Here is a 24,236-nt window from a genome sequence, read left to right as displayed (position 1 = left end):
ATGACTAGAAAAAAATAACCAATAAACAACTTCCAGAATGACTGTGTTCCATTACCTTCGTTCCTGCTTAATTCAATGTCAGCAAACAAACCGATCTTAATGATCTGCCAAAGCAGTCCCAAAACCAGATGAGGTTTCCCAGCCCTCAAATCTTCTGCACCAATGTTCACAACATGACACCCAATGGCAGAAGCAGAGTTCAGTGCCAAGTTCAAGTTTTCCTGCAAGACAGCCAAATTACACACTTGCTTCTTGACCTTTCCATTTTGTAGCAGTCTACTTTCTCCCTTCACTGAAAATAACATTCAATGATGAAATTAATACCCTGTATTAATTTCATCCATATATGTGTCACAAAAAACAAATTCCAGATTTTTGTGTTAGAAAGCCTAGCTAAGACAAATTTCAGCCTTATTGCTATTGCCTTTTGCAGAATCTTATGAGAAGTTAACTTTGTATTTTTCTTTGGTACCTTTTGAAGTATGCTGGCACTAAAGGAAAAGGCTGAGTACCACAGTAAATATATCCATGTGAGTAAAGTGTTATAATTCCAAAAATGCCTAAATGGGTGAGAGACCAACAGTACTGCATATGCCCAAAAGAGTTTTAGAAGTTATCAATGTCCACATCCCAAGAGGTGCTCTTCCCTGAGGGAATTTTGCTAATAATCTAATATTCACTTGATAGAAAAAAAAATGGTCCATTTCTTAAGCATGCCAGTTAATTAAGAGCTTATATACTTCTGCTTATCTCTGTAGTGCTTGAACACATTATCAAATGAAAAGAACATGGGACTTTGAAATTAGAATGGGATTTGAACCTCAGTTCCAACATTAATCTCAGGCAAGCTCAGAAACCTTTCTGAGTTCCAGTTCTGTCTGTATAATCTGGATAACAATCCCACAAAACAGTTTTTACAAGGATTGATTGGGAGCCTACAGAGTGCAGAGGCCGAAGTCTGTAGAACAGGTCCTCAAACAGTAATTTCATGTTAAAGGGAGGGGAGAACAATGCATACCTGAATGATGAAGGGTGTAAGTTTCTTCTTGTTGATTGCTCTTTCATCAATGGTATCAGGAACTGAAAGATTAATCATTTTACTGAAACAAAAATAAAAAAAAGGTTGATGTAAAAAAAAAGAGCTGATTTACTTTTATAAAGTGGCTGTAAATATTTGCAAATATTTTAAAGTTTACTATAACATCTCTTTCGTGTACTCTAAAAAATGTAGCTAGATGACTTTTATCATGTTGATCATAATAAACTACACATACGGAAAATAAAAACTAAAAATAAAAAAGGCCAAGGCCTGATGTGGTGGCTGATGTCTATAATCCCAGCACTTTGGGAGACTGAGGCAGGAGGACTGCTTAAGGCCAGGAGTTCCAGACCAGCCTGGGCAATATAGTGAGACCCTATCTCTACAAAAACGATAAAAAAATTAGCCAGGCATGGTGGCATGTGCCTGTAGTACTAGTTACCCAGGAGGCTGAGGAAAGATGATAGCTTGAGCCCAGGAGTTCAAAGTTACAGTGAGCTATGATCACACCATTCCACTCCAGCCTGGGCAACAGAGCAAGACCCCATCTCAAAAGAAAAAATAAATAAATAAATAAATAAATAAATAAATAAAATAAAACCCTGGCCAGGCATGGTGGCTCACGCCTGTAATCCCAGCACTTTGGGAGGCCAAGGCAGGTGGATCATCTGAGGTCAGGAGTTGGAAACCAGCCTGGCCAACCTGAGAAAACCCTGTCTCTACTAAAAATACAAAAATTAGCACAGCGTGGTGGCGGACACCTGTAGTCCCAGCTAGTCGGGAGGCTGAGGCAGAAGAATTGCTTGAACCTGGGAGGCAGAGGTTGAAGTGAGCGGAGATCATGCCACTGCACTTCATCCTGGGCAATACAGCAAGATGCTGTTAAAAAAAAACAACAACCCAAAAAGACCAAAATATGTGTATAGTAGTTGGGTATCTCTGAGCAGAGGATTGTAACATGCTTTCTCTTTTAATTTTTTTTTATTTTTTCCTCATTCTTTTATGAAAGAAAATAACTTGGATATTGACAACAAAACTTGGGCCAGGTACGGTGTGGCTCACGCCTGTAACCCTAGCAATTTGGGAGGCCAAGGCAGGCAGATTGCTTGAGCTCAAGAGTTCAAGTCTAGCCTAAGCAAGATGGTGAAACCCCATCTCTGCAAAAAATTTAAAAAAAAAAATTAGCTAGGCATAGTGGCGTATGCTTGTAGTCCTAGCTACTTTGGAGACTGAAGTTGGAGGACTGATTGAGCCCAAGAGGTCATGGCGGTAGTGAGCCATGATTGAATCACTGCACAGCAAGACCCTGTCTGAAAGAAAAAAAAAAAGTGGGGGGTGGAACTCTATTGAATATATTTTAAAGACAGATAAAATCCTGCATTGGAAATGAGTCTTTTCCACAAAACAGTAAAATTAGTTGAGCATGAGATTCTTTCATTCACCAAATGTTTACCGAGTGCCTCAACAATGAGCCAGACACTATATTTGGTGCTGGCAGTATAGTGGTGAGAGAAAGATTAGGTAGGCTATAGTCTATGACTCATTAGGAAAAATCTCATTTGGTAAAATCTAGATTTAGACTTTAACATTTTATTTTTTATTTTGTTATTTTTTAGAGACAGGGTCTAACTCTCGCCTGGGCTGCAGTACAGAGGCCCAAATCATAGCTCGAATCACTGCAGCCTCGAACTCCTGGGCTCAAGGGATCCTCCAACCTCAGCCTCCAAGTACCTGGGATAACAGGTGCGAGCCACTATGCCTGGCTCTGACATATTAGATGTTCATAATACTGCCCTAATAAATTTTATTCTATAGAAAGAAAGCCATGCTTCTTTCCATGCAAAATTTAAATCTTAGTTCAATATAATTATCTCTTATTATTTTTATAATTTATATATTTTTTGAGTTCTGCAGGGTGAGTCCCCAAAGAGGGAAACCTGCAGTCTTCTCTCTATATTAAAATGCAAGGGAGGCCAGGCACGGTAGCTCATGCCTGTAATCCCAGCGCTTTGGTAGGCTGAGGCGGGAGGATCACTTGAGGTCAGGAGTTCGAGATCAGCCTAGCCAACATAGTGAAACCCTGTCTCTACTAAAAATACAAAAATTAGCTGGGTGCGGTGGTGAGCACCTGTAGTCCCAGCTACTCGGGAGGCTGAGGCACAAGAATTGCTTGAACCTGGGAGGCGGAGGATGCAGTGAGCCGAGGTCATGCCACTGCACTCCAGCCTGGGCGACAGAGCAAGGCTCCATCTCAAAAACAAAAACAAAACACACACATGGGAAATTATTTCTTCACTGCCTATAAACAGACCACAAAGGAAATGTATATATATATATTCTTATTTCTTAGACAGACAGGGTCACCCAGGCTGGAGTTCAGTGGTGCAAATCCTGGCTCACTGCCGCCTTGTACTCCTGGACTCAAGTGATCCTCCTGCCTCAGCCTCTCAAGTAGCTGGGACTAAAGGGGTGCAACCCCATGTTGGGTTAATTTTTAAATTTTTTTGTAGAGACAGGGGTCTTGTTTTGTTGCCCAGACTGGAACTAACTCCTGGCCTTCAGCGATCTTGCTGCCTCAGCCTCCCAAAGGGCTGGGCATGAGCCACCATGCCCAGCCTATCTTACATTTTTAAAATCAGCTTTTCAAACAACCAAAATGACCCTACTGCAAAAAGAAGAATTGTGTATACTATAATATACACTGTCAGCTGGGCGCAGTGGCTCACGTCTGTAATCCCAGCACTTTGGGAGGCCGAGGCGGGCAGATCACCTGAGGTCTGGAGTTCGAGACCAGCCTGATCAACATGGAGAAACCCCATCTCTACTAAAAATAAAGAAATAATAATAAAAAAAATTAGCCAGGTGTGGTGGTGCATGCCTGTAGTCCCAGTTACTCAGGAGGCTGAGGCAGGAGAATGGCTTGAACCCAGAGGTGGAGGTTGCGGTGAGCCGAAATTGCACCATTGCACTCCAGCCTGGGCAACAAGAGCGAAACTCCGTCTCACACACACAATATATATATATATAAAATATACAATATAATACTATATATTTTATATATATATATATATATAGTCATCTGAAATATGTCAATTGCACTACCCTAAGCACTCTGTATGTAGTAATTTACTTAATGCTCACAAAAGCCCTGTGAGATAAGTATAATAATGTGGAGATCATAATAGATGGAAACTGAAATGCAAAGGGGTTGAGTATTATGATCACAGTTGTACCGCTTCAGAGTGGCAGGACTGAATAGCAAGAACTCAGGCAGACTGATTATGGAGCATGCTATTAACCACTGTGTGACACTGCCTCTATAAATTGGAACATCGACTGGCAGTGTTGATAATCTTGTATTATGTCTGCCAAGATGCTGTTGGCTGTGGGGCAGCAGCAGTGACAAAAGCATTTTTTAGAAATAGGTCATTGGAGAGTGAGAACTGAAGAGTAGCCTCTTTTTTTCTTTTGGAAGCTGTGGTACTTTAGAATAAACAGATACTGACATACTTAAGTTCAACAAAGTTGTAATGTTCTGCTGGCCTGGTGTTGAGAAGAAAATGGAGGCTGAGAGCTTCCCTATAAAGAGGTTGTCGATTTATGGCTGAATTTTAGATTCATGGACAGACCTAGAGATTAAATGAAAAAGGCAGAACCTGGATAATTTTCCATTCTAATTATTTCTTGAGGTGAATCTGTCAAGCATGCAGAAACAAATATATCAATTATATGGAAAGCTATTTTTGGATATCTGGATATAAAACAAGCTAACATCTTACCAAAGCACAATTCCATCACCAACAGCTTTGAACAGGTCATCGGTGTTAGGGTTCATTGGTATAACATGTCTACAATCAGGATCATTTTCCAAAGCTTTGTTTATCCAGTTAACGAAAGCATATTTTTCTTCCTCTAAAATTATGTTAAATAACAAGACATTAGTTCATACTCTAAGTTATTAAATATTTGACTCTAAAGTCTAAAATAGTTGTGCAGGAGTGCTGAAAGTTAATGTGTCAGAAACATGTGGTTATTCTGTGTGGAAACCCAGACACTTGGATGCAATTACAAAATTAAGAAAAAGAATAGAACACGTTAACCGGTCCTCAGAAAAGTTACAAAATTCCTTAAAAATTATACTTACATTACTGTATAATGCACTGTAATAAAGCCTGTCATTACATGGATTGTATCCTGTCTCTTGCAAGCTAACAAAGCCATACAATAAACACTTATAATGCCTTTATGACAAGTATTAGTCTCAAGCCTAAATACATGTCACAAAGGACTTCTACTGTATTCTTAATTAAAAGGTAATGTTTTTCTAGAGCCCTTCCTTGCCATTACAGCAACCATCCCACTTAGCACATTGTGTTAACCTATTGCATATGAAATGATTACCTGAGTAAGAATGCTGTGTTCCTTCGCTGGACAACTCTGAAGTTCCGCCCAGAGCACAAATACCTTCTTTCCTGTTGATTGCTTTGCGGAAGGTCTTGGCAATATCACTACTTTTTACCTCTTGAAAAATCTATTAATTAAAGTAATTTTGTTGATTCACAATTAATTTCAAACTATGCACAATAAGCATATTTATATTCTTTTATATCTTGATCACTTACATTTTTTCCATAGCTGATGTTAAAAGATATAAAAAATTGGGCTTGAGTTTTTGAAATGCTAAACAAATACTACAATACTCCTTCTGAAAATGAAGCACCAGAATGTCAATTGCACACACTTGTCAGAAACATTAAGCGCTACATGCATTGAATTCACTTTAAGCCAAAAACTAATGTGGTTCAAAGGCACAGGTAAATCTGTTAATTTTCTACAAACAAGGAAGGCTTTATTCTTTTCCTGGAGAGAAAACATTGAAGAATCCCCCTACTTTAATAAAAATTCTTAATGCAAAGAAAGATAAAATTCCATGATTTAACCAAAAAACTATTTTACAGTATAATGGGGTAGCTCATTAAGAATTCATTAAATCAAAAGTTACAGAATAATGCAGTTAAAAAATGTGTTAAGCTGGTAGTAATAGATGACTATCAAGAATAAACACCAAAAAGAGGCTTTCCAGTGATTGTCTTATTGGGGCATTTATGAAGTCCAGGTTCTCTTCACAGTAAGGAACATTCTAATTATACAAAAGCAAGTTATAACAAAGTAAGTTTCACATCCTAGTACTGTGTAACCATCTGATTGGACATTCTATCTGTCTATATTTTTCTGAGATATTGGAATGTACCTAATTCCAAATGTGTTCCTGATCCACCAATGTGCATGGCTAAATTAGTCAAAGCCAGTAAAACAGGAGCAAGATGTGGAAACCATATACAACTTTTCTTTAAATGGTGTTTAGAACTCCATTTAAGTGGATTCATTGAAAGAAAACTTAAGACTTAATGGAAAAGTTGCTGAACAAATGCAATTCAAAGACCTTTAACATTCGTGACAGATATGTATTCACATACACATCTCAGGAAGATGCAGCCTATGTCTGCGGTTCATAGAACAGGGTTACAATATACATAACAGTTCAGGTTGTATGTGTCAGAGCAGGCACGAGCAGAAGCAGAAATCCAGCCCAAGCTATACTAACCAAGCCTTGTGTCTTGCACAGGACTGTGTCAGGCCGAAAGAAGGAGTGCCTTGTTGTGTTTCGTCTTTCCAGGAGGGTACCTTTTTGTAATTAATCCATCTAGAGAAAGTGACTTTCAGTAACTGGTAGAAAAGTTGCTGTATGTGTTGTCAGTGGCCTTATTACTTAGCCATCTTTTCCTGTTACCTTTCTTAAATCCTAACTTTCTTTGGACTTACAAATAAAATTTTGTTTGAGAGAACAGTTAGTAAGCACTTAAATTTTACAAAATCAAGCTTACTCAGCATTTCCATAGCTGCGATTCTGTGCTAGCTTTACCAGTAATTTTGGAGGTGGAATTTTAGAATAAATGTCTGTGTGTGTCTATGTTTGTATATGTATGCAGACACACACATACACACTACTCTAAATACTACACACAACCAATGAAATCACCCTTCCTGCTCTATGGCCATTATACTGGCTTTCACTAAGTATCAACAGTATGGAGCTTATGCACACACTTCAGGCAGTTTTCAAATTATTAAAGTATTTTTATTTACAATCTGATTTTTTAGTCTAACTGTGCCTTAACTGTGATGCATTTTGATCCTATAGCTCTCCTTTTGATAACAATGCACCTGCTCTGTGAAAAGACAATAGTCACTAGTCTACTTCTTTCTGAACTTTACTTCATTGTCTAATAAGTTAAAATCTGAAAGTTGTGCATTTCTTCATGCCTAACATACCACAAGTCCCTGCAATGACAAAAATGTTACAGCTTCAGAATGAGATATGTAAAGTTATTTTTCTTATTACAAGTGCTTCTGCTTCAAGGATCATTTACTCCTAAAACTTAGGTTGTTTCAATGATCATGATTTCAGCTAAAAAATAAATCCAAGTTTGTTTATGTCACAGAAAAAAGGATTAATTCATATTTAAAAAAGAGAACGTCTGGGAATTCGAACTAATAACTAGAACTAGAAAAGTAGGCTGGGCACGGTGGCTCACATCTGTAATCCCAGCACTTTGGGAGGCCAAAGTGGGCGGATCACTTGAGGTCAGGAGTTCAAGACCAGCCTGGCCAACTTGATGAAACCCCATCTCTACTAAAAATACAAAAATTAGGTAGGTGTGGTGGTGCATGCCTGTAACCCCAGCTACTCGGGAGGCTGAGGCATGAGAATCACTTGAACGCAGGAGGTGGAGGTTGTAGTGAGCCAAGATGGTGCCACTGCACTTCAGCCTGGGCAACAGAGCAAGATCCTGTCTCAAAAAAAAAAAAAGGAAAATAAATTAAAAATATATATACATATATATATAGAATGTCTCTGCTATATATCCTAATGCAATTACTTACATAGCTTTAGTAAAACTCCTTCTTATGCTTGGCAATGAAATGCAAAGTTGTAATTAAGTTTGTTAATTTTCAAAGGTCTTGCAAAAGTTACATGACCTTCATTTTCTAAATTGTTTCAAATAAATTATTCCAGCTAAGCTTAAACTTTTAGTTTCGTAGTATTTTCCTCTATTGCTTGGATTTTAAAAAAGTAAAAATGGGCCAGGTATGGTGGCTCACGCCTGTAATCCCAGCACTTTGGGAGGCCGAGGTGGGCGGATGGCTTGAAGTCGGGAGTTCGAGACCAGCCTGACCAACATGGAGAAACTCTGTCTCTACTAAAAACACAAAATTAGCCGGTCGTGGTGGCGCATGCCTGTAATCCCAGCTACTCTGGAGGCTGAGGCAGGAGAATCCCTTGAACCCAGGAGGCAGAGGTTGCAGTGAACCGAGATCGCACCACTGCACTCTAGCTTAGGCAACAAGAGTGAAACTCTGTCTCAAAAAAAAAAGTAAAAATGATAAGAAAGAACTGAAGATTTGTATGTCTATGATATTGATTCACTACACAAGAATTTGCATTTTACTTTCTACTTTAGTAAAGATATCACTTAAGTGGATGATAAAACTATTTGAGTACAAGCTTTGGCTTAACAAGAAATCTCTGAAATCAGAGATAGCACAAGGCTGACTACTGTGCTGGAGTCTTCTCAATGAATCTTTTCAAAGCTGCCCGTTGTGATACTAATGAGCTCACTGTTTTGTGCTGTTTTCTCTCCACCAGGAAAGACTTGCTTTATCATCTGTGAGCTAACTCCTGCTGTACTTTTTTCAGGAAGCCATAACCACTCTTGATCTGTACATCTTTTTCAGTCTCCTTTATGGACTATATATGTTTTTTATTCCTTTTATTAAGTTTCACCTCCTTTCTCTCAAAGACGCTCAGCAACCGGCTAACTTCTTTTGACCCCAGAGTTAGCTCAACACAGGACGAGTGGCCAAACCACAACAATCCAGAGGCATATGACTTAAGAAAGAAAGATTTCAGAAAGAATTGCAAAAAAAAGAATTGACTGGCTTCCAGTGTTTGGGGCTTATTTCCAAAATGTTTCCAAAGAGGCAGGATTGAATTTTTCCATTATTTTGGAATGTCTTGTAGGCCTAAATTTAGTAATATTTGAAAAACATAACTTCTTTTTTTTTTTTTTAAAGAAAGAACTACCCCAACAACTAACACCTATATAGTATTTACTATATGTCCAAGGCTGTTCTGGGCAGCTTACTTCTCTGCTGAAAGTGCCATACTAGTTTAACAATCAAAGAAAAAAAGTCCTATTATCTTGTAAGCATAAAAATCCAGTATTTTTAGTTTTGAAGTGTTTAGAATTTTAAAAAGCAGGGTATTAAATTTAATTTTCACCTTTAAAGTTTACAAACATATAATTTGGGGACTGTTTTTTGCCATACACACACGCGCGCGTGCACACACACACAAACATTTCTCTGAAATTAACATAAACTGTTTTTGTTTGTAGTTTGGTTTGCAATTAACACCCCTTAAGCAACAATTCAAAGAAAAAGCAGAAACCTAACAAGCAAGAACATGTTTATTTCTACTTCCTTATGCTAATATCTAACAGGAATAACATGATTTCTATTTCTTGGATAACTAAGCTCTACCCACATTTTGTTTGACAATTGGTAAGATGTTTCATTGATGACAAGGCAGATGGGTGTGGACAGACATTTGGTTAATACAGTCATAGTAGTAGCATCTGAAACTTCAGGCAGGTTACTTTACTGTCCTTGATATTTCAAATTTCTTGAATAGCAGGGAGGTACTGGAAAAAGCCACTAGTCCTCTGTGTAATGTTAGGCAAAAAGGAAAAGTCATTTCCTTTTTCAGAAATCCAAGTTTGTTTGTTTCTTTTCATTTGAAAAGTGTAGGAGTGTAAACACAATGATTCCTTCCAATTCTAAAATGTATATTCTAACCTAAAATGTCCTCACGAATGTTGTTTTCTTAAAGCCCTGGTGTTGCCAAAATTATTGTGCATGTTCTTTACTTTTAAAGAATATACTAAGGTAATCACACCTCCTCCCTTAAAAGCCACAAATAGCTGTGTAGAAACTACATTTCAAAATCTACAAAATTAACAATTTCCCCCAAGATCATTTTCAAAGACACTTTCACAATTTTGTCCTTAATATAATGACACACTGCAAATCCTATTGATTTTGGTCTGTTCTTTCTAATAGATTAAAAAATTCTGAGCAATACATTTTATCAAAAACAGCCAATCATAGTTAACTGCTGCTCTGCGCTACTTTAAATTCACAATTAACCATGCAGTTAAAAGGGGAGCAAGTGATACATCAGAAAACATGCAAGTGCTCAAATTGCAAATAAACTGCAACTTACTATTGAACATAGAATTCAAAACAAAAGGCTTTGGCCATAACTGGAGACAAAAAAATGGTGGGAGGAAATCAGTATTTCAAAAGAAAATGGCAGGAACTATATCATTATAATTATGACACAAGTCTGCTTTTTTTTTTTTTTTTTTTCGAGATGGAGTCTCGCTCTGTCACCAGGCTGGAGTGCAGTGGCGCAATCTTGGCTCACTGCAACCTCTGACTTCCTGGTTCAAGCAATTCTCTTGCCCCAGCCTCCCGAGTAGCTGGGATTACAGGCACGCACCACCACGCCCAGGTAATTTTTGTATTTTTAGTAGAGAACGGGTTTCACCATGTTGGCCAGTATGGTCCTTGATCTTCTGAGCTCGTGATCCGCCCGCCTTGGCCTCCCAAAGTTCTGGGATTACAGGCGTGAGCCACCATGCCCGGCCGACAAGTGTGCATTTTAAAAACAATCACAAAACGCTGTCAGCTGAGTAGGCATCATTACTTAGTCAATTTGCTTCTTGAACTACTGCAGTGTTCTAAAGGTGTTAATTCTAATTGGAAAGAACATTTCAAAATTTAACTTGCTGTGGTGAACCACAGTTACTGATGGAAGTACATGCTATCATTTCAGTTGTCTTGGGGAAAAATACACCATGACAAAGGAGGATAGGAGTGCTAGGACATTTGTGATAAATATTAGGCACTGATAACTAGTTTGTGATATACTGAAAGGAATCCCTAGTAAGATCTAGTCAAACTCAGCCTTAAATTAATAATAAATACACCAATAAAATCTTAAGGGTATCCTTAATTGAGGGAAGAAGTAACAACTATTCTTTTATTTTTAAAATTAATTTATTAATTTAGAGACAGGGTCTTGCTCTGTCACCCAGACTGGAGGGCAGTGGTGCTATCACAGCTCACTGCAGCCTCAAACTACTGGGCTCGAGCAATCCTCCTGCCTCAGCCTCCTGAGTAGCTAGGACTATAGGCTCGAGCTACCATGCTGGGCTAATTAAAAATTTTCTTTTGTACAGATGGGGGTCTCCCTAAGTTGCCCAAGCTGACAAGTTCTCCCTAACTTGCCCAAGTTGGTCTTGAATGCCTGGCCTCAAGAGACCCTCCTGCCTCAGCCTACCAAAGTGCTGGAGTTACAGGTGTGAGCCACCACACCCAGCCAGCTATTTTTAACATGTATCTCAAATACATTGTCAATAAATACAGACTGAAAGCGGCATAAGTCTAAAAAATCTAGACCTCACTTGCTAGCAGCCAATAGTGGTAGGCATTGAAGAACCACGTGCCATGTATACATTTTCCAGGCACTGAGTAGAGAACACCAAACTGAGTTCTGGGAGTGGGGTGGGGGGTGAAAGAATTAAAAACTCAGCCGCTAACCTTGAAGAATATTTGATGAAACTAGAGAAGAAAACAAAAATGTTAAATGCCTCTTCCAATGGACTAAAAAGATATGCTTCAAACTTTTAATTATCAAAATTATCATCCTAGAGAGAATGGTTCAGTTAAATACCCCTACCACAAGAGTGGAAAACAACTTTTTAATGAGAAAGTTCAGCTCAGGAAGCTTCCGAGACTGTGAGTCAGGGTGTATTATTAAAATTTTGGAGCACACTGTTCACCACGGGAGAGAGAACACTTCAAAGATGTCACTTAGCACCTTGATAACTGCCCTTTAATGATGACATGAAAGGAGACTGTTCACCTTATACAACTTATCACCGTAACATCTTATCATGTTATATCTTTGTTTCTGCAGTGCTCTTTTTCTCAATTCATTTGTTAAGATATTCTAGCAGCTAAAAGAAGTAAATTTAGTGGGCAGGATGACAGAAATGCTATTAATTATAACAGTACTAATATGATATATTTAAGAACTTAACATAATAGTACTTAATATTATAACATCCCACTAGACGAAGGAACATCTATTACTTCTAATAATTGTGAATTTTCACATACTTACATAAACAAATTCGTCAAAACTTATTTTCCCATCTTTATTCCTGTCACCATCCAGCATGAGTTTCTGAATAATTTCTCTCACTTTATATCCTGGTAATGGCATATTAGCTTCCTTGAAGAGCTCATGAAGTTCATAGTCACAAATGAATCCGTTGCTGTTGAGATCTTTGTGAAAAAGGAGAGCAAGCAAAAAAGGAAAAAAAATTGAAAGACATAAGTTAATTTATTAAGAGTATTTCCCTTCATTTGAGGCTCAGTTCATAAGCTCACTTAAATAAAATATTTTCTTATTGTGGGGAACATAAGATTGTTTGAAAGGGAAATGGACATTTAAATGGAAAAAGCAAGGTTTTACATCACGTATCCTGTAATTTAAGCAATGTGTAAGTAGATTTATTTACTTAAAAAGAGCGTCCCTAAGTTCAAGAAAGCATAGTTGGCTAATACAATTATTATTAACTTGAAGCTAATAGGATTTTAAAAAAAGAATAGATTGTAAACCTACAAAACACTTCCATGGTATAGAGCAATTTCTACTGTAACTATAGGAATTTTGTGTTTCTTATTCTTCCATTGCTCCAAAAAGAACTTTTATGAACTTAATGCTGATTCTGTTTCAAAGTACACCTGAAATTAAGCAATCATGTTCAGTGCCAATTATTTTAAGAGTTAATGTAAACAAACATTAATTCAAGACAAATATAGAGTTTATAAAACTAAATGCACTACTGAGGAAAGCAGATGTTTAATATGACTCTATAAATAACCTTTTAATTTTTGTACTACTGAGGTTTCTCAGAGTATGTCTTGAAGTGCTGATTAAATGAGTGATGTTTATTCTGAAGCTTTTAAAAAGAGAAAAAAAACCTGATCAATGACCAAAAGTTAATTTATTGAGAAAAAGGCTAATGTCCTGAGGGTTGTAACCACTTGAGTATATATTTTTCTGTGAATAAAGTTTGATGTTCACAAGTAATTTCAAATATCTTCTGTTCAATAATGACTTTTATTCTTTAGGTCCCACTGATTTTCATATGTAAACTTAATTATAATAGAAGGAAACAACCCGAACAGAGAAATGACTCAAGATGACCTTAGCGCATTTAAGAAAATGTATTGTGGCCAGGCGCGGTGGCTCACGCTTGTAATCCCAGCACTTTGGGAGGCTGAGGCAGGTGGATCACCTGAGGCCAGGAGTTCGAGACCAGCCTGGCCAACATGGTGAAACCCCGTCTCTACTAAAAATACAAAAAATTAGCTGGGCGTGGTGGCGGGCACCTGTAATCTCAGCTACTTGGGAGGCTGAGGCAGAAGAATCACTTGAACTTGGGAGGCAGAGGTTGCAGTGAGCCAAGATGGCGCCAGTGCACTCCAGCCTGGGCAACAGAGTGAGACTCCGTCTCAAAAAAATACATAAAATAAAAAATAAAAAAATAAAGCAGGCTGGGCACGGTGACTCACACCTGTAATCCTAGCACTTTGGGAGGCCGAGGAAGGTGGATCACTTGAGGTCAGGAGTTCAAGACCAGCCTGGCCCATATGGCAAAACCCCGTCTTTACTAAAAATACAAAAATTAGCTGGATATGGTGGTGGGCGCCTATAGTCCCACCTACTCGGGAGGCTGAGGCAGGAGAATCGCTTGAACCTGGGCCAAGATTGCACCAATGCACTGCAGCCTGGGTGACAGAGCAAGACTCCGTCTCAAAAAAAAAAAAAAAAGAAAAAAGCATAAGGGGTTAGTCTGGGGCTATCTTGCCCCCAGGGGACATTTTTGATTGCCATAACTGGAGAAGGGAGTTGGGCTGGGAGAGGAAGCACCTGGCATACAGTGCGTAGAGGCTGGGGATGCTTCTAAATATCTTACAGTGGATATGACCCCTTCCTTGTACGTACAACACAAGAGTTATGCAGCTTAAAATGTCAATTGTGCTGAAGTTGAGTAACCCTGGGTTATAGAGATATTGGGGGACAGGGATGGTGGTGGTGCTACTACTTAGACAGAATGGGTAAGGAAGGCCACTTTGATGAGGTTATATTTGAATGAAGATTTCCATGAGGTAAGGGAAGCAAATCATGTGGCTATCTGGGGCAAGAGATTTCGGGTAGAGAAAATAGCAAACGCAAAGTCAGTGATGCTGCAGTGTGTCTGGTGTGTTTCGGGAAAAGTAAAGATCCAAAAGTAAAGATCCAATATGACTTGGGTAGAGTGAACAAGGGGGAAAATGAGAGATAAGGTCAGGGAGCTAGCTGATCATATAAGCTCTGCTAGGCCAATGTATTCCATGGAATACACTGACATTTCTTTATAAGTGTGATCTACGTGTAATTCACATTGTCCAATTTTTGGTCAATTACTAAAATTGCAATTTGCAAGAATGCTCTGGGGAATTAAAAATTAAATTAAAATATTAAGTATACTGTATGGAACCATCTTGCAAATATTTTGAATGCTGACGAAACTGTTTAGTTTTAATGCAGTCTATTTTAAGTATTAAATTTTCTGAAACATTGATTACTACATTTTAAATCTATGAATTAAAAACATCTGTACCTTTATTTTTACTTTTATATTTCTTTGAGACAGGGTCTCTCTTGCCCAAGCTGGAGTGGCACGAGCATGGCTCACTGCAGCATCAACCTCCTGGGCTCAAGCAATCCTCCTGCCTCAGCTCCCTGGCATGGCTGGGGCCAAAGGTGGGCACCATCATGCCTGGCTAATTAAAATATCTGTACTTTTAAAACATCAATAACAAACTATTCAATACTTAGTGTGAAAATCACTTAGATTTCCTTTGAGGTAAAGCACTTAATTTCCCTAGGACGTATAGTCACTTTCTTTGCTTTGGATTTATAAAAGGTCATACATCAAACTCTTTATTTCTACATGTAAAGTATTTCTATGTAGAAATCAATCCATCAATAATGTCTGCAGTTGCTAAAAAGAACAAAGTAATCCCCATGGCACTGTGGCAAAATTTTAGTGGCTCTTGTTTTATGAATGTCTTGGGTTTAAATACACCTGCTCCCATGCATATACCAACTTGTTTTTCCTACGTCCTTTCTAAAATTACAGTGGAGCTCAGTACTACAGAGTAAGTGTGGCATAGTGAAAGAAACACAGCATACATGCTTGAAGAGACACACAGTGGGAATAATGTGACACAATGTCTTATTTCAGCTTGGCTATTAATTTGCACAAGTTACCTCTTCAGGCCCTAGTTTTCTCATCTGTAAAAGGAGTGCTTTGGACCACATAATCTCTAAAGTTCCTTTTTGGTTCTATCACACTGATTCTAAATCAGAATACACAAGACTTCACAACCCTCCCCTCACACAAACACTTTTAAAACCTGGAGATAGAATAGTAATGCATACTAAATACAGATAGAGAATGATAACATTCTGATCACTACTACACCTTATTACCTAAGTATAATATTCTTTCATTTTTATGATATCTTTGGAGGAAGAGATAGCTTATTCTTTTAACTATCAAAATGTTGTCCACTTTAGTGGGTTCCTTTTTTCTTTTAAGCTATTTTATTTCTTTATTTTGAGACTAAGTCTCACTCTGCCACCCAGGCTGGAGTGCAGTGGCATGATCTTGGCTCACTACAACCTCTGCCTCCTGGGTTCAAGCAATTCTCCTGCCTCAGCCTCCTGAGTAGCTGGGATTACAGGCGTGCACCACCATGCCTGGCCAACTTCTGTATTTTTAGTAGAGGTGGGGTTTCGTCATGCTGGCCAGGCTGGTCTTGAACTCCTGGCCTCAAGTGATCCTCCCACCTTGGCCTCCCAAAGTGGTAGGATTATAGGCATGAGTCACCCAGCCCAGCCAATTTTTTAATGTAAAAAAGTATCGTTAGAGACGGGGTCTCATTTTGTTGCCCAGGCTGGAGTACAGTGGCACAATCATAGATCACTGCAGCCTTGAAATCCTGGGCTTAAGCAATCCTCCCACCTTAGCCTCCTGAGTAGCTGAGACTACAGGCTCTCACCACTATGACCAGCTAACTTTTTGTTTCTTGTATTTTTTGTAGAGACAGGGTCTCACTATATTGACCAGGCTAATCTCAAACTCCTGGCCTCAAATGATCCTCCCACCTTGGCCTCCCAAAGTGTTGGGATTACAGATATGAGCCACTGTGCTTTGACTCTAGTTTAGACTGGAGTATATAACAGGTATGTAACAGGATTTGTTCTTCTTGTATTCTCAGTGTTATAATGGAAGTGGAAGGTAGAGATTTTTAAATTAGATGTGGGAGAGCTACAGTGGATTCAAAGCTATATGAAACTGACTAAGGCCCAGAAAGTTTATCTGGCTGCCTATTTGTAGGTCAGACTACAGGTCTGGTGGCTGGGACTGGTGGCTCATGCCTGTAATCCCAGCGCTTTGGGAGGCCGAGGCAGGAGGATCAGTTGAGCCCAGGATTTCGAGGCTGCAGTGAGCTATGACAGCATCATGGCACTCTAGCCTGGGCACCAGAGTGAGACACTGTCTCAAAAGCAAAAACAAAAAACTCCAGAAGTCTGGGTCACAGGGAGAATTACTATTTGCCTGTATCCTCCCTGAAATAACCTCTCTTGAACATTAATTAGAAGACAGTTCACTGATGTGATTAAAAGATGCCAGGAAGTAGCCACCCTAAAACATAATTAACATAAAATAACCACATTTGGAAATTTCATCTTGAAGTAAGGGTAGTAGTAACAGATGCTTTTAGAAAGGGACAGGAAAATTTTAAAGGAAATTGGAGGAATAAGAATTTGTCATTACATGACAAACTTCCTTATTAGGCTGCAAATCTCCCGATAAAGATTCTTTTAAATCTTTGTATCTCCCACCCCAATACGTAGCACAATCTTTTGTATATAATGAGCAATGGAAAAAAATTATTTTTGTAGAATCACTGATTCTCAGGAATTGACCAAAGAAAGAATGCTCTAATCCTAGATGAGCATTTTAAAAACAAAACTAAACAACAATGACAGAAATACAGAAATAGCACTCAAAGACTGAATGGCAATTCATCGAGAAACCAAAACTTGACAGAAATATCCCTTAAATAACATTCAATCTCATTCCCTTTGTTCTAATCCTGTCCCTACCCAGCAGCCTTCAGCTCTGTAATTTGGTTTTCTAAGTGAACACACCCATCAAGGAGGGCCCAAGTGGACAACCAGTGATAGCTCTCTGGTCAGGATCTCTTTGGTTCCAAATGTAGAAACCTGCTTTGGCTTTATTGAGAAAGGAGATGCGCACTTGTTTAAGTATGAGTCACCCTCCAGAGCAAACTGAGTACCTACCCTGTGGGTAGACACCCACTGGGCTACATACCAAAGATACAGAAATGAATCAAACGGAACCCCTGGGTCTTACTTGAAACTGTGGCTACAAAATCCTTGTAAAAATTTTGAGTCACTTCAAATACATATCCTTAGGCTTTCCTGGATAACAAGAATGTGCGTCCTCTTCTAAAAGTTTTACCTATTCTGCCATTTTCCCATATTTTAGCCCTCATTGTTAGTCCAACTTACACTACCTCCCATGATCAAAGGCATTTTATCAAGTACGAGTCAGTTTTATCAAGCCTTTCTTAGAGCTCTTAAATCATATATTTTGAAGAAAATAATTTCAATTTAAACAAGAAGGCAGAGGGAGCCTAAAAAGGCAGCTAGCAATTAATTTTACAAAACCTCCCAGCTGGTAAAGTACTTGAGAGACAAAATAGCATGCAATTATTTTTAAAGAGTTTTATGCTAATTTTACTTCGAACCCTCAGTCAAAAAACCAAAAACACATCCTTAAACAATATCAAAGATCTAATGTGGTTTGGAAGGCCAGTAAAAAGGTAGCATAACGGGATTTTAGAAAGCTTCCGTCTCATCAGGTGCTCACAACTTTTAGTCTACTTCTAAGACTAACTTGTAATTTTAAAAAATAAACATAAATGCTGATGACTATTCAATCTGATTTTCTACATCGGAGAAAAGTAGTTTCGTTTTACAAAGTGGCTAAATGATAGTCTTTGAGTCATGTTTTCCTTATGTGTAAAATAAAATAGCTGAGGTACCTGAATGATTTCCAAATAACCCAAAATGAATTTTGGATAATTTTTTGTTATTCAAAAGCAAAATGAGAATAAGAATAATGTGGTAAGGTTTTTCAAAAAGACAATTTAATTTTTTGAAATCATAAGACTATGTCCTTATTTGTGGTTACAATGTCCACTTTAAAAACAGAGCATTGGAATTAGAATGTTGCTGTTCAGTATGTTTGATGGTGAACTTCTATTCTGAGTTTTGACATAAACATGAGAATTTGATAATAAACTGACCCAAAATAACATACCTAGATTGGAAGTCGTTTTAACAACTGGAAACTAAAATCACAACCACCAGGCATGATGGCAGTCCTTTATTTTCTCATTCATGCTGCCAATATTCTGCAACTCCTTTTTGGCTCACTTGCCATTTTCTCGTTAACTATACATTGGTATGGAGTGGGAAAAGCTCTGTGTTTTGAAGACTCTTCTGTTCCAGCATCATAGTTTCCAACCAGCTGATAAAGCAGACATAAATTACCATACTGCCTATATTGTGCAGAGCAGTTTCAATGCCAGCACTTCTCAACCTTTTGGTTTAGAAAATATGGTCAGTATGGCTGGACATTAAGGAGAAGCTGGATAAAGGAAACTCTGCCTTATCACTGAACATAATTCTGGCAGAAAGTAAAGGGCTAAATTTGAGTAAATTGACAAAGTGTTATTTTTTTAAAAGAAGAAAATTCTGATACTTAAAAAAAAATCACTACGCAGCTCCCAATGCTGCACCAGACAGGCCCATTTTTCATATTGGCCACTGAATTCATCAGAAAAGAACCAACTGTTACAAGGACTATTTCCTTTTTCTCTCTCTCTCTCTTTCTGATGACACATGTAGGTTCACATCTGCATTTTGTTTTAAAGGGAATCTCATTATTCTCTTTTACCAAGTATTATTTTGAATGCTATTTAACTCCCCCACCGCCCTCCCCTAAGTAAACCTTAAAGTAAATAAACATTACACAGCCATGTTCCTGCAGAAGTTTGAATCACACCAAGAATGCATATCCTTAAAAGGAAATGTTTTCCCTCCCCTTGCATCCTGTTATTTAAGCTATTTTAAGTACTTGTCTGGAGAAAGCTAAGCCAGAATCCAAGTGGTTTTGATTTTAGCTGCTGTTTTACACTGCCCATGTCCAGGTGGTACGTGCTGCAATCTATCACTTCAAAAGCGTCTTTTGGGGTGCTACTTTGTCTTATAAATTTGACAGTAAGAAAGACTAGGATTTTCTTTGACGCTCGGGTTGTGTGTGTGTGCGTGTGTGTGTGTGTGTGTGTGTTGCTTTAAACATCCTTGAATCTGTCTAAATCTGGTGTCTTTCTTTATGAAGAGGTCACATATTGTGTGCCCTCATCTGCAATACACATGCGACCTCTCTATTAGCCCACTCAGGACAGTGCTCATTAGGACTTAAAGAAGAAAGCCTATCAAGTGCAGATGCATATCCTTTTGGAAAAGCTGGATTTAAAAGTTCAATTTGGTTTGACCAACATATTCTACAAATTTTCTGCACTAAAGAAATGACAAAAGGAATCTATTTATCTAACAATAATGGGTTTACACACATACACACAGAATCCTGAATGCCCATGAAAGCTCACAAAATACTGATTTAAAAGACTCGGTCAAAAGACTTGGGCAGAAGAATTTAAACTATATTCCATCCTAGGATCTAAGCAGTAAAATCAAGCTTTCATTAGGCATTAAAACCTTAGAAAAGGCAGCTGCTAAACATCTCCAGATGCTTAGCTAAACATGGGGTTTACCTCTCACAGCTTATACCTTTTGAGGTAGCTCACTGCAGCAAATATAAGAGGCAGTTTAATGAGTTCCAGCTAAGGGTAGACTGGAGGTTGCTGCTTTAGAGTTCACTGTACTAGTGGATTTCCAAAGATGGAGGTCAAGTACAGCAGAAGACTGGACAAGTTTAGAGGGTGAGACCAGGCAATCAAAAATGTTTATCAGTCCTTTTCTGACTCAAAATTTCCAGCAGTTTGGCCATCATTTTTCCCCTGCTGCAACTCTCGTTTTAAAAATACATGTGAGTAGGCCGGGCGCGGTGGCTCACGTCTGTAATCTCAGCACTTTGGGAGGCCGAGACGGGCGGATCACGAGGTCAGGAGATCGAGACCATCCTGGCTAACACGGTGAAACTCCGTCTCCACTAAAAATACAAAAAAAAAAAAATTAGCCGGGCGTGGCGGCAGGCGCCTGTAGTCTGCCACCTGGCTGAGGCAGGAGAATGGCGTGAACCCGGGAGGCGGAGCTTGCCCTGAGCCGAGATCGCGCCACTGCACTGCATCCTGGGCTACAGAGCGAGACTCCGTCTCAAAAAAAATAAATAAACAAAAAATAATTAAAAAAATAAAAAAATTCAAAGCAGGCTTCACTTAAAAAAATAAGATTTTCTCTTTACATTTAAAATATATCCCAGTACATAAAATCCATTTACGGTTGGCTTGCTGATTCTCAGGAACGCATCTAGTGCATGAAGCAAAATATACCTGGCTGGCCAGGTACCATGGCTCACGCCTATAATCCCAGCATTTTAGGAGGTCGAGGTGGGAGGATCGCTTGAGCCCAGGAGTCTCAAAATGAAAATAAAAATTGCTTCTACCCATGCACCCACACATGTGTACTCCTAACTAGCTTCCACACCTTTGAAACATGGTTTTCCGACTATCCTGAGACCTCCATTTCTAATAATCCATATATAATTAACCAGATGGCACAATGAAAGAGCACTGATTAGTTTCATTTTTTTAGATGGGCTATAGTTTTGTTTTTGTTTTAAGGCATAATTAAACAAATATGCAGTGGTGTACTTTTATTGAATACTAAAAGTAAATTAAACTAAAGCACTGTTTTTTTTTTTTTTTTGGCATCATCCTGATGTGGTTTTTATATACTAGCGAATATCAGGTAATTTGAAACAACTCAACTTCCTAGGATGAGAGAAGTCTGGTATAGCTACAATCACCACAACCAATTTTTTTTTGCTTAGTTTGATGGGAAACCTCAAAGGAATACACCCATACTATTCCTAGTCATTTAAGAAACCCATTATTCTTTTATTTAAAAAGTGCTGAATTCATGTTTAAAAAACCTCAGCAGCGAGTGCTCAGGAGGGAAAAAAGGCAAGGCAAGGTAAGTGTTTGCAGTACTAAAGCAACTCAGCAAAGATTTACATTACATGAATTTTTCTTTATGACAAGTAATCATCCAAATGACCACTAGCTTCCATAGCAAGATTAAAGGCTTAGAATGTAAAAGACAGTTTTTAGATGGTAAAATATTAATACCTAAGTGTCTTGAAAGGTTTTATTTATTCTTCTTTAGAAATAGTTACGTATTACAGCATTTAAATTAAATTTGAAACATCATGAAGTACAAAAAATGATAACTAACATTTCTGCTACTGGGAAGCACTGGAAACAATTGTTGAGAAAATTAAAATAATTACATGAGCTTGGAGCTTAAAACTAAGCAGGTGCAGAAAGTGAGTGAAAAGAGAACTTTAAATTCTAATACTCAATTTATTGCTAGTAAAGAGAGTTTCAAAGCACTATTAATTGATTGAACAAAACCTATGATTAGCAGTAATTACAGAGATTTTCTCCACACGCTATGATTTTGCTGAATTTCTAAGGAGATAATCAAGGCTATTATTGTTAATAGATGGGGAAAATCATCTAATGATTTCCATATTTTGTCGCAATTGAACTGAGACAAAGTAGTCTTTCCTATTCTCTGCCAACCCACCCCCAACAAAAAGGAAAAACTGTCCTTCACAGGATAATAAGTTATAGAGCTTGTTTTTAAAATAAAGTGTCCCTGAATTAGAAAAAAAATTTCTATAACACCTTTGACAGTTGCCTGAGGGCTCTGTAACTAACAACAACTTAAAACTACAAAGATTTTTTTAAAGAAAATCGAAAGACTCGGCTGGGTCCTTAAATGAGTTTCTAAAAGATGGAGTACACACAAGCTTTTATTATGCTGAAAAATATATATAAATTTTATATGCTACAATTTAATGGCAAAAACCTTTAATAATAAATTCCACTGTAATGAAAATCTTCACAACAAAGGCCCTCCGAATGTATGGTTGATAATGACAAAAATCCCAGTACATCAAAAGGCTACGTATATAGTTCCTTGGGTTTCAATCAATGAAATATTTACTGAGAACCTAACATGTGTGCAACACTATGCTAGATACTGAGTGGAGACTACAAAAGAATAATATTCACAACAGGCAGAAATTCTGGATTCCAGAATTCTTTACAGCATATATAGTAATAAGAGCCTGAGTATGTTAGGAACATATGCCTGGCAGGGGCTTTGGCAAACTGTACGCCTATGTTAAACTCTACTTAAACAATAGCTCCACAATGACCTTTTCTTGCAGTCAAACTTCTCATTGATCCCTTACTTAATACAATTTAACTGCTTCCTCTATGAAGATAATTGGTCAATCCTCTTTATGTCATTAAGCTTTTAAGGGACAATGAAGTTCTTTTACTTGTAAAATGTATTCCAAGTCTCATCAGGTAAACAATATCTGAATTAACTTTAATTTTTAAGGAATATTGCACATAATTATTTCCAAGATGCTGCACATGAGGACAAGACCTGTATTCAGCATTTACTTGAGGAGATGAGTACTTAATAAGGCATGGTGCCTACTCTGAAATTCTATTCATAAATAACAAATTAAGCTGCTGCTAATGCTGAAAGATGAATATAAATTTTAAAAAAGGTTCAAAAATGCACTCCTAAAACAATTATAAGACTATTTTGACAGAATGAGAGTCATTTAAAAAAAAAACTCTTGCAGCCAAGAATTCACTTGCTGTTATATATTAAACTATGTAGCATTTTTCTTACAGTAAGTGGTATCCATGGCAAGTTAATTAACTGCTATTTTTATACACACACACACACGCGCGCGCGCACGCGCGATCATGTTAGATTCAGGACTATTCAGTTTTTTCTAGTTAAAATTTTGATGGGATTATGAATGGTCACTCTGGCTGGGGTCATTATTCTTCCCAAGGTACACTGCTACTACTGAATCCCTTCATAGAAAATGTTGATCATAAATATATGGGAACAGAAATGTATATTTCCTCATTTTTCACTAATGGGATTTTCAACACAGGTCTAATGGCAAATTCTGATTTACATAACAAATCATCATATGAGCTAATGCTGTACCCTTCAGTCAAGGAGATACCAAATAATAATAATCGACCTCTCTAAGCACATGTTGATTTATGTATTTACATAAGTAGTCTGCTCTCACCCTGTTATCTCATTATTGTCTACAGACTTGACCCGAGCACTAAAATTTGGAATGTAAATACTCCATATTTACATTCCATAGCTGCTCAATTGTAAGGCATGTTATATGATGATAAAGGATAAATCAAATAGCATGCTATGCCTTCTCATCTTATATTGAAGCTATAATTTAACGTGGTGAAGTAGAACGATCTGCATTATCCAAAGGCACAGAAAACCCATAAAAAAGTCAATAACGCCAAACTAATTAAGGAAGGGTAAAACATCATCTAATGTTTTTGAGGGTCACATATCCCTTTGAGAATATGGTGAAAGTTTCAAACCTCTTCAGAAAGATATGAGATACAAAATATAATAATAACTAAAATTTGGCATGAAAATTTCAGGAACCATACATAACAGTCACCAGTTAAGGACTGGAACTGTGGTCTAAAAAATTTGACCATATTAAATACTACATAAAATTGGAAA

The 24,236-nt window shown here is 37.8% G+C and overlaps 1 protein-coding gene across 5 annotated transcripts in view; it reads right to left on the bottom strand.

Annotated features, from left to right (window-relative positions):
* The window catches only part of PLS3 (plastin 3), a 90,317-nt gene that overhangs the window by 15,600 nt on the left and 50,481 nt on the right, over positions 1 to 24,236 (bottom strand). For all 5 annotated transcript variants that reach the window (XM_012498958.2, XM_003262225.3, XM_030807654.1 and 2 more), the window contains 5 exons: positions 12,354 to 12,517; positions 5,441 to 5,570; positions 4,819 to 4,951; positions 1,019 to 1,100; positions 56 to 221 (listed from right to left, as the gene is read on the bottom strand). In XM_012498958.2, the coding sequence (XP_012354412.1) occupies positions 56 to 221; positions 1,019 to 1,100; positions 4,819 to 4,951; positions 5,441 to 5,570; positions 12,354 to 12,517 (675 nt within the window). The remainder of the gene's footprint in view (positions 1 to 55; positions 222 to 1,018; positions 1,101 to 4,818; positions 4,952 to 5,440; positions 5,571 to 12,353; positions 12,518 to 24,236) is intronic.

The sequence above is a fragment of the Nomascus leucogenys genome, chromosome X (assembly GCF_006542625.1).
Source record: "Nomascus leucogenys isolate Asia chromosome X, Asia_NLE_v1, whole genome shotgun sequence".
Classification (NCBI taxonomy): domain Eukaryota; kingdom Metazoa; phylum Chordata; class Mammalia; order Primates; family Hylobatidae; genus Nomascus; species Nomascus leucogenys.
This window is presented reverse-complemented; position numbering and strand designations above follow the sequence as displayed.